Source organism: Hemiscyllium ocellatum, chromosome 33 (assembly GCF_020745735.1).
Source record: "Hemiscyllium ocellatum isolate sHemOce1 chromosome 33, sHemOce1.pat.X.cur, whole genome shotgun sequence".
In the NCBI taxonomy this organism is placed as follows: domain Eukaryota; kingdom Metazoa; phylum Chordata; class Chondrichthyes; order Orectolobiformes; family Hemiscylliidae; genus Hemiscyllium; species Hemiscyllium ocellatum.
In genome coordinates, this window is record NC_083433.1 from 18130435 (window position 1) to 18141342 (window position 10908).

The 10908-nt window shown below is 47.3% G+C and overlaps 1 protein-coding gene across 1 annotated transcript in view; it reads left to right on the forward strand.

Annotated features, from left to right (window-relative positions):
• LOC132831517 (glutamate receptor ionotropic, NMDA 2B-like) overlaps positions 1-6836 on the forward strand; it is a 407508-nt gene extending 400672 nt beyond the window's left edge. The window contains exon 14 of the mRNA XM_060849712.1: positions 4894-6836. Within this exon, the coding sequence (XP_060705695.1) occupies positions 4894-6702 (1809 nt within the window). The 3' untranslated portion in view covers positions 6703-6836. The remainder of the gene's footprint in view (positions 1-4893) is intronic.
• Positions 6837-10908: the final 4072 nt, after the last annotated feature.

Genomic DNA, 10908 nt, shown 5'->3' on the forward strand with positions numbered 1-10908 from the left:
GGCTGAAAGACTTGTTTCCACACTGTAGAAATCCTAATTCTAAATCTAGAAACATCCTGAAGTCTCTATATAACTGCAAATATTTGTTTCCTTTGGCCAAGATTCTTAAATGAAATGTGAAGGGCAATCACTTTGGCCGTATCTTCCATTACAGTCCTCTCCCTGTCTCTCTCCTGTTGTCTATTTAAAGGATTTTGCTTTCTGTTAAAGTCTTGATGGGTTCAGGCAATCTTGTAATTTTGTACAGTCTTGTTGTTCATTGAAAACTGTTTAAAATAAAAGTCCTGTGACTTTGCCGGGATGGGAATACACTCCCTAGCAATGCACAATTCTTCGGTTGTTTAACTCCCAAACCACTGGGGTGGCACAGTAGCTCAGTGGTTAGCACTGCTCCCCTGCAGTGCCAGGGACTCAAGTTCAATTCTACCTTTCAGCGACTGTCTGTGAGGAGTTTGCACATTTACCCCATGTCTGTGTGGGTTTTCCCTAGGTGCTCCAGTTTCTTTCTACAATCCAAAGATGTGCAGCTTAGGTGGACTGGCCATGCTAAATTGCCCATAGTGTCCAGGGATGTGCAGGCTAGATGGATTAGCCATGGAAAATACAGGGTAGGGGGAAATGTCTAGGTGGGATGCTCTTCAGTGTGGGGGGTTTATTGGGCCGAATGGCCTGCTTACACATTGTAGGGAAGAAATGATCCAAATTGTGCGTAATTAAAGGATAATTAGAAAAGTTTCTGGCTGTCATTTTGTCTGTTCACTTTCTGACTATACCCTGTTATAGTGCTTCTTTCTACAAAATACACTGTTCCCCTTTACTTGGTATAGTCTCCAAACTTGGAAGTACAAGACTCTGGTCCTTCATCATTAATAAGTAGGGTGAAAATATGAAGTCTTTGAAACCCATTCTGCAATTTTCCTAATATGCCTTCCCTTTATCCATCATCTCTATCATCCACCTCTCAACCACTCACCTGCATTTCTGTCACACCTGACCATATCTTCGGGAGATCTGAAGGCGTTACTTCTTGTCATGTGGACAGAAATGTTTTCCAATTTCCTTCTCTACTTCCAATTGTTCCACATGATCCTTTGCAGTCAGTTGAGGGGTCAGTCAGGGCCAATGTTTAACATTTCCACCTTCAACACTCCCTCAACACTGCAATGAAATGTTCATGTTCCTGAAGTGAAGAGACTCAGACAGTGTGCTACACACTGAACAAAACCAACACCATGGGTTTCGCTTTACATATGTTTTGGTCCAGATTTTCCAATGGTCAGTCATTATTCCAGTACAGTATGGGCATTGTGCACAGACTGTGCAGAATTCACAGCTTAGCAGAGTCTAAAGGAATTGCCTGGGAAATTGAATAATCTGTTGAGCAACTCCCTTACACAAGAAGCCTTCTGAAAGTATCCTTTTCAATGGGAGAATTTGGAGGGTTGCAATGAAATTAAGTAAATAATTACTCAGGAAAAGTTAGACTGATGCTCATACCTACCTGAATCACCCCCAACTACACTTCCTGCAATCCACTTACACATCCCTAGACTCTCCTTTCTCCATCTGGATGGGACACCCTTTCTGCAGTCCAGATCCAGTCCCTGCTCCCCCTTCTCTGGACCTGCTCCCCCTTCCCCAGTGCCTGATCTGCCATGGACTCCCCTCAAACACCTTCTGCTGCTCTAGACCTGATTTGACTCTGTCCCCCATTAGACCAAATCAGGAATTAGGAATTCTGCAGCGAATAACTCACCTCCTATCTTTCTAAAGCCTACAAGTCACAAGCCCAGGAGTATGAAGGAATATTCCCCGCTTGTCTGGATGCATGCAACTCCAACAGCACTCAAGAATCTCAACACTGTCCAGGACAAAGTAACCTGCTTGATTGTTGCCCCATCCGTCACATTCACTCCCTTTACCATCGGCACACAAAGGCAGCAGTGTGTACCACCTTTGTCACTTGTACATTGCAGGTGCCAAATGGGTATGGAGTAGTGTGCCTGGTAGAATAGTACCACCCAAACCTGTGACATCTACCACCTTGGACAAGGACAGTACACACATGGGAACACAACCACTTGCAATTTATCAACATTGTCCTAACTTGGCTGCATAGTGCCATGGACCAGACCAAACCCCCTCAAAATATTTTAAGAAGATAGCCTAGACCCTAACATTTTCTTCTTTTGAAGGCAAATTTGAAGTGTGTGTTTCAGATACAAAGCAACTGGTCAAACTACTCAATGTTAAGCAAAACACCGTTTATTTAAAAACAACGAAGAAAGGAAACAAAAACAGAAGCTGCTGGAAAATCTCAGCAGGTCTGGCAGCATCTGTGAAGAAAAATCAAAATTAACGTTTCAGTTCCAGTGACCTATCCTCAGAAGTTCTGATTTACAGCATCGGCAGGTCTTTCAGTTTGTAAAAGAAAAAGGAATTTAGAATAACTTACCTCTACTGGAAAACGTAACAGAAGCATAGATACCATAATTTTTACTAATTAACTGTTCCATAGTAACATTCCATAAACTCACCCTTTGGCAAAAAGACAAAATCAGGACAACAGACTTTGTCTCACATGCAATCCAGCAGCCCAGGGAGAGAACCCCCAGCTTTTGGCTGCAATCAAAAGAGGGAAAATAGCTTCTATCTCTTCAAGTCCACAACAGCAACTGCTTAAAGCTAAACCTCAGTGGCTCAGAGGTTTGCACTGCTACCTCATAGCACCAGGGTCCCAGGTTCAATACCAGCCTCTAGTGACCATCTGTGTGGATTTACACATTCTCCCTGTGTCTGTGTGGGTTTCCTCCAGGTGCTCTGGTTTCCTCCCACAGTCCATAGATGTGCAGGTCAGGTGAATCGGCCATACTAAATTGCCCATAGTGTGAGGTGCATTAGTTGGAGGGTCGGTGTGGACTGGTTGGGAGCCTGTTTCCACACTGTAGGGAATCTAATCTAAAATCAACTAGAAATCCTGGACTGAGAGCTGGCCACACATTCAAGCTGCTTCTATTGTTCCAACATTTAAAAAAAACAAGGCCTCACAAGCTGCTGACTGTATTGACTTGCCAAATAAATGGCTCAGCACCTCAGTCTTAAAACCACTCTTAAAAAAAAGGACAAAGCAACCTCTTAAAGCCATAGCATCATCATAATAGTGCCATTCCTTCTCTGATGCTGGATCCAAATCCTCGAACTTCCTCCCCAACAGCACTGTGAGTGCTCTTACCCCTATAGTCTCCAACAGTTTCAGAAGACAGCTCACCACCACCTTCTCAGGGTCAATTAGGAATGGGCAATAAATATTGGCATCGGCAATAAACTCCCTATCCCATGGAAGGGCAATTCACTGCCTGTTATTCAGTCTGGATTCTAATAATAGATAGAAACATAACCTTTATCCAATATGCTTTTTGTACAAACTGTTGGATATTGTTTGACTCTATATGATTAATGGTCACAAAAGTCAGTGTGGCACAGCATTATTGTGATTAGTCTGTAACAATATACCAGGTTACTTCCAATAATGTGCGACTGGCCCAGAGGAGGCATCCAAAGTGTATCCAGGTGGCATGGTGGCACAGTGGTTAGCACTGCTCCCTCACAGCGCTAGGGACCCAAGTTCGATTCCAGCCTCGGGCAACTGTCTGTGTGGAGTTTACCCATTCTCCCCGTGTCTGCATGAGTTTCCTCCAGGTGCTCTGGTTTCCTCCCACAATCCAAAGATGTGCATGTTATGTAAACTGGTCATGCTATATTGCCCATAGTGTCACAGGGATGTGAAGGTTAGATGCATTATTTGTCAGGGGTAAATGTAGCATAATAGGGTAGAGGAATGGGTCTGGGTAGGTTACTCTTCAGAGGGTTAGTGGACTTATTGGGCCAGTTAGACTTTTTTCACCCTGTAGGGATTCTATGAGCTGCCTGCTAGATCTAGCTTATAACCATAGTGAAGCATGTTCTAAAGTTCTCCCAACATGCCAACTCCAATGTTGCCTGAGCAGAAGGCATGGTGACATACACAGTATAACTTCATACTGGCTCCTGACACTAGTCGGTAGCAGTTACCAGTTTCAAAGGAAGGTCTGAATTAGATTGGGGCTTTTTGTTTTCGATGAAGGAAATTATGTAATAGAAGTCTGTGAAAATCTGAACAGGGTAGACTCAGGAGGAAACATTCCACCAGTAATGGGGCTATGAAGATAAGACAGCCACAAATTTGGGAATTTAGGGATGCTTTCTTTGCCCAGACAGTAGTGGGAATGTCAAACTTGCCACCACGTGAAGTGTTTGAGGGGAATAGCCTCAAATGCTTTGAAGGCACACGGAGGAAGAAGGACAATCATGGAATCCCTACAGTGTGGAAACAGGCCCTTTGGCCCAACAAGTCCACACCAAACCTCTGAGGAGTAACCCATCCAGACCCATTCCCTCACCCTTGACTAACGCACCTAATCTACACATCCCTGCACATGACCATGGGCTATTTAGCGTGGCCAATTTGCCTAACCTGTACATCTCTGGACTGCAGCAGGAAACCGGAACAAACCCCACCCAGACATAGGGAGAATGTACAAACTCCACACAGACAGTTGCCCGAGTTTGGATTTGAACCCCGGTCCCTGGTGCTGTGAGGCTGCAATGCTAAGCACTGAGCCACTGTGTTGTCCCCAGAAAGGAGAATAAGGGTTAGATGGAGCAGTGTAGGAGGAGGCTCATGTGGAGCATAAATAGATCAGTGCTCTATTTCTGTGCTGCAGATTCTGCGTAATTGCTGTCTAAAGCAGGTTAACAGGCATCTCAATAACATTTCAGCTGAGCCTCTTTGTTCATGCTGTGCACACCCCCACAACCTGAGCTACTCCTTATCCTCTCTGTGGTTTATTGCAGGGTATATATAGCTGCATCCATGGCGTCCCCATCGAGGATAACAAGTCTTGCATGGAGTCCCCCACCGCCACCGTGAACGACACCCACTCCAACATCATGCGGCTGTTGCGGACAGCCAAGAGCATGGCCAACCTGACCGGGGTCAACGGCACGCACTTCGGCTCCCCCCAGAGCGCCCTCGATTTCATCGGGCGGGACCCCTCGGTCTTCGACGTCTCCGAGCACCGGCGGAGCTTCACCCACTCCGACTGCAAATCCTACCAGCCCGACGACAACCTCTTCAGCGACTACATCAGCGAGGTGGAGAGGACGTTTGGCAACCTCCACGCCAAGGACACCAACAGCATCTACCAGGACCACTACCACCATCACCGGCCGCACAGCATCGCCAGCACCAGCTCGCTGGACATCCCGTACGAGTGCGACAACGCTATGTTTGGCACCCAGGGCCGGGGCCTGGCGAGGAAACCCTTCGAGATCGGCCTGCCCCTGAAGCACGCCCAGGGGCCGCTCAGCGACAGCTATGAGAGCCACAAGTACCTGTTCAAGAACGACCGCTACGCCCACGACGACCTGATCCGCTCGGACGTCTCGGACATCTCCACGCACACGGTGACCTACGGCAACATCGGTAACACCAAGCGGCGCAAGCAGTACAAGGACAGCCTGAAGAAGCGGCCGGCGTCGGCCAAGTCGCGGAAGGAGTTCGACGAGATCGAGCTGGCGTACCGCCGCAAGGCGCACACCTCGGACCGGAAGGCGCGCTTCTTCAACAAGGACAAGCTGCGCGACTTCTACCGCGACCAGTTCCGGTGCAAGGAGAACGCCGCCTCGCGCTGGGAGCACGTGGACCTCAGCGACCTCTACCAGGCTCACGACGACGACTTCGGCAAGCACGAGGGGCCGGGCTCGCGCCTGAGCCGGCCCCGCCCCGTGCACGTGGGCGAGTTCGCGCCATCCGCCAAGGCCAACCTGCACGCGTCGACGGTCGGCCTGTGGGACAAGAGCGCCGGCGGGGTGCCGGACTGGGGCGACGAGCGCCAGGCCGACAGCTACTGCCACAACTGCCCCAGCAAGCTGCACAACTACGGCGGCCAGAACGCCAACCGCGGCGGGCCGTGCCTGTGGTGCGAGGCGTGCAAGAAGACCGCCACCCTGTACGACATCAGCGAGGACAACTCGCTGCAGGACGTGGACCAGGCCCTGGTGCCGGGCTCCGGCCTCTCCAAGTACCACCAGAGCCCCACCGACTCCACCAAGCTGCAGCGGCGCAACCGCGGTAAGCTGCGGCGCCAGCACTCGTATGACACCTTCGTGGAGCTGCAGAAGGAGGACAGCGTGGCCATCGCCCCGAGGAGCGTCAGCCTCAAGGAGAAGGACCGCTTCCTGGAGGGCAGCCCCTACGCCCACATGTTCGAAGCGACTCCGGAGCCGGCCTTCGTCGGCAAGGCCGCCGTCCCGGAACGCCACAACCTGAGCCGCTACACCCTGAGCAAATCCCTGTACCCCGACCGGGTCACCCAGAACCCCTTCATCCCCACCTTCGGCGATGACCAGTGCCTGCTCCACGGCAGCAAGTCGCACTTCTTCAAGCACCCGGCCGCTTCCAAGGCCCGCCTCGACTTCCACCCATCGGCCAAGGCCGCATCGTCCATGTTCAACGCCATCCCGGCCAGGTTTCAGAAGGAAATGTGCACAGGAAGCCAGCCGACGGTGTGTGTGGCAAATAACAAGACTCCCAGGGCTTTCAACGGGTCCACCAACGGACACGTATATGAGAAACTCTCCAGTATTGAGTCCGATGTCTGAGGTCGGAGTCACTCCTGCTTATCGGGGGGAGGGGGGGAGCTGTCATTTAGGAGATCCCCATTTGGACGACGTACTGGAGTTCCGGATGGACCTGCTTCGTTTTCTATTTTTTAAGTTTTTGATCTTCATGCAAAATACCACAGAACATCGTTTTCTTTTCCCATTGCATTTCTATGGGAGTGAATCGGATTCCATGATTTATATTATGTCTGGTCCAGTACAAGATGACAAAATTCTAACTGCATGTCATTTGTATCAAGTTACATCGGGTGATGCATCTTTGTGTACGGGGTGATAATTAATATAGTAAATATTAATATCAGTGCCAATACTGTACAGTTAAAAGCTGGATTAACCCATTCGCCACTGAAAACTCCATATGGCTTCGTTCTGAATGCCTCTCCAGGGTTCTGGGAAACAATTGCACGAGTGGATGTGGCTTCTAGTAAAAGCGATCTCAGATCGGTGGTGGGTGTGTGTGCGTGTGTGAGAGCGTGCGTAAGTGTGTATCTCCAGTCATGGACATGTGTGTGAATACATGTGTATGCTCTCCAGGGGCAGCCTGTACTGGCATTGTCAGGTCTTCATAGTGGTGAAACATTGTGACATCACAAGTGATGTCACAGTGACTGTGAAGTCACCAAGCCGGTGATGTCACACTGGTTGTGGTATCACAGAACCTGTGAAATCATGCAGAACTGATGTCAAACTGATGGCTCAGTGTCAGCGCTGTCACAATGGCTGGTGTCACAGTATCAGTGATGTCACAATGGCTGATGTCACAGTGGTACCAATGTAACAATGATTATGATATCACTGTTCCAATTATGCCACTGTCAGTGACATCATAATGACAGTGATGTTGGTATGTCAGTGATGTCACAGTTTCAGCAACATGGGTGTGTTTCAAGAAGTCAATGATTTTGAAGCCCTTGAAATATGTACCGAGGCCAGTTTTTTTAAGGTCTGTGGCTATCAAATGCATATTGCAATTGCAACCACCGTGATAGTGAGGCCTACAGATAAAGATGAATCTTCAATTCAGGTGCAGCCTCTATTTATCAATACAGGGAAAACAATTTTGTTCCACCACGGTGAGTGATAATGTTAGTGTCCAACAACGTTATTGTCAGACTGGAAGGGAAACTAATGACTCATAATTAAATTATCACTTACTATGTCCTCACAGGTCTCTCTATGACGGAACGCTGCTATCTGTCAGTTAGCATATTGATGGTCTCTTCTCATTCCATGGGTCTAGATGATAATTTCACTGCACCAGTGCCTCGTGATGTGAAGTTTCATTGCAATAAGAATGAAACATGATATTGCACTACAATCTAGTAGTATTTGATATTTCTGATCAGGAATTAGTGGACTACTGCTAAGTGGATGGTGTTTCAGCGATGCTCATCGCTAGTGGGAAAAATTAACTATCTTTCCCATCTGCAGGTGAGCATTCAACAGCATACCATCATCAGTGTGGCGGTCTGCATTTAATCGATGCATGTTTCTTCCCTTAGTTAAAAGGCGCTCCTTCACTCCCAACTATAGCATATGTCTGAGTGCAACATATGATATCAAAACATTGAATAAACTATGCTAATAGAGATAAATCTTGACCTGACTAGTCAGTAGCTCCCATTCTTCCCGAGCTGACTGCAGGGCCCTAAGGATCTATGGTGACTGGTTAGATCAGTCCTGCTGGTAAAGGTTAGGTGGAGTTGAGTGAGGTCTGCTAACTTTGTCTAGGAAGGGAAGCCTTTGGCTACACTGTGTTAGTTTTCTCCTAGCTGTGACACCATTTAAAACTCGTCATCTCGTACTTTTAGACATAGATGATGCTGAGAGCACAGTGGTAAATTGAAAAGAATGCAGGAACACCATTACGGTGCTGACAGATAAATCGCAAGTGATGCTGGCTTAAATATTTGGGGAGATTTTAGCTCTAAGTTGTGTCGACTGGGAGTTATTTGTTATTGTTATGGAAACGTGAGCAACTTTTCAATTTACACATTATAAAGGACCCTTTTCTCCTCTTCCATTGACTGATAGACAGCAGAAATACCTGGACTACGAACAAAGGGCTCCCTTAGCTTCACAAGTACTTGCTAAGTTTTATATTCAGATGTGCCCGTTCTTAGATTTGTCGCCAACTAGTGTGCAGTCGATGGCACAATGTTAACTGTCCTGAAGAAGAGTTACACCTGAAATGTCGACTTCTCCACCTTCTGATGCTGCCTGGCTTGCTGTTCTTCCTGCCTCCTGCCTGTCTATTTGGATTCCAATGTGTGCAGTTTTTTTTGTCTCTAACAATGTTAACTGTGGCTCGGGGGTTATGCTCTCACTTTGGCAGAGAGAGGGGCTAGCTGTGTTGCTGTTGCAGAGAGCCAGCACTGAAATGACAGGCCGATTGCCTTCTGCTTGACACTCAAATATGGCCATGGTTGACCAATTCCCAGATCACAGATTTGATCTCCAGTCTATGGGGGTTGTGCTGATCTTAGCTGGAGCTACCCTGTGAGACTGGGATTATGGGAAGCAGCAGGCAATGAGATTTCTGGGCATGGACATGATAGATCCTGTGCTGTATCATTTTCAGATTCCGGATGCACAGCTAGAACTGAGATACAGATGTGATGGTATATGGAAAACAGGCAACCTGGTTCTGTTCTCTCCTGTTAAACCTGTTGTTCTCAATCCATTGTGTGAAAGTTAAATTTGAGGGAGACTCAGTTGGGAGGGGGGTGAAGATTAAAAATGTGTTACTGGAAAAGCACAGCAGGTCAGGCAGCATCAAAGGAGCAGGAAAATCGACATTTCGGGCATAAGCCCTTCTTCAGGAATGATGCAGGTGGTGAACTCTTTCAAAAGAGAGAAGACATGAAATAAAGGAGTGAATGATACAGTAGGGAGGCTATTTTGTGATACTAAATCTTGACAAGGAATTCAAACAATTTTAGTTCTGCTAGAGAGAAAAGAAGGGGCACAAAGGATGCTGTGCAATAGTTATACTATTGACAGAATACTTCATGGGGTATTTTGATTGATAAAAAAACAAGGCCATGTAGCTTAAGTGTTTTCGTGTTTGGAGTCCTATCACAGTTTGCATAGTGAGTGTTCAAATATCAAGCTGTGATCTCAAACCCTGAAATGGTTTCTGAAGAAGAGCTTATGCCAGAAACGTCGATTCTCCTGCTCCTTTGATGCTGCCTGACCTGCTGCGCTTTTCCAGCAACACATTTTTAAGCTCTGATCTCCAGCATCTGCAGTCCTCACTTTCTCCTAGGGGGTGAAGATTGTAAATCCAGTGTGAATTTATGGAGGGAGCATTTTAATCCAACTCCTGCTAGGCCAACTCCAACCCAAAAGGATTAGGGCATGGTCTGAAAGTATGAAACCCCCCCCCAACCTCCTCCCAACCCAACTGGCCATGCCTCCTCTCCCCCACTGACAAGACCTTTCCCAGTAACAGGACCAAGAAGACTGGCTGTCCAATTTAACTTTGCTTTGAAGGTAGAATTGCCCAAGCGTTTCACTCGGTCAATGAATGCAATAGATCAATACAGAACAACCTTGATTATCCGAACAAGACAGGTGGGGAGTATTTTGTTCAGATACCTGATTGTTTGGATAATTGATTGATTGGATAACGTTTTTATGGGACCATGAGATCTTGTTCAGATAATCCGAAATTTGGATAATGGACGTTCGGATAACCGAGATTGTTCTGTGTAGATATGGCAGTGGGTACAACCCATCATTGGGCATGTTGACCGAGGACCCTTTGCGATGCCTGGCACTACCTTGTGCCAAGTGGAAGACAGTGCCACTGCAGGCTGAAATGGGCTACTTTCTGTTGTGGGGTCTGAACTGCTGTATATTGCTAATGTAGTCACTGGTGTCCATTGTGGAACAAGTGCTGTGAACTGGTTTTCTGGCCCTGTATAATTTTGGGGTGGGATTTCAGCAATGACATGATAAATATGGCTGTCTTGGATTTTGGGAGTGTCTGCCACCATTACTGTGGGTGGGATACAAGCCCCCTCCAGAATGCAGTGTCCCATCACTTTTATATGAAGGGTGGAACCTCATTGCAGGGTAAGATCTAGAGGCTGGTCAGGAATTGGAAATTTTTAACATTGTGGAGATTTCAGATAGCAGTGGTTGGCATGGTGCTGCACTACAATCATAGGAGTCTGAGGT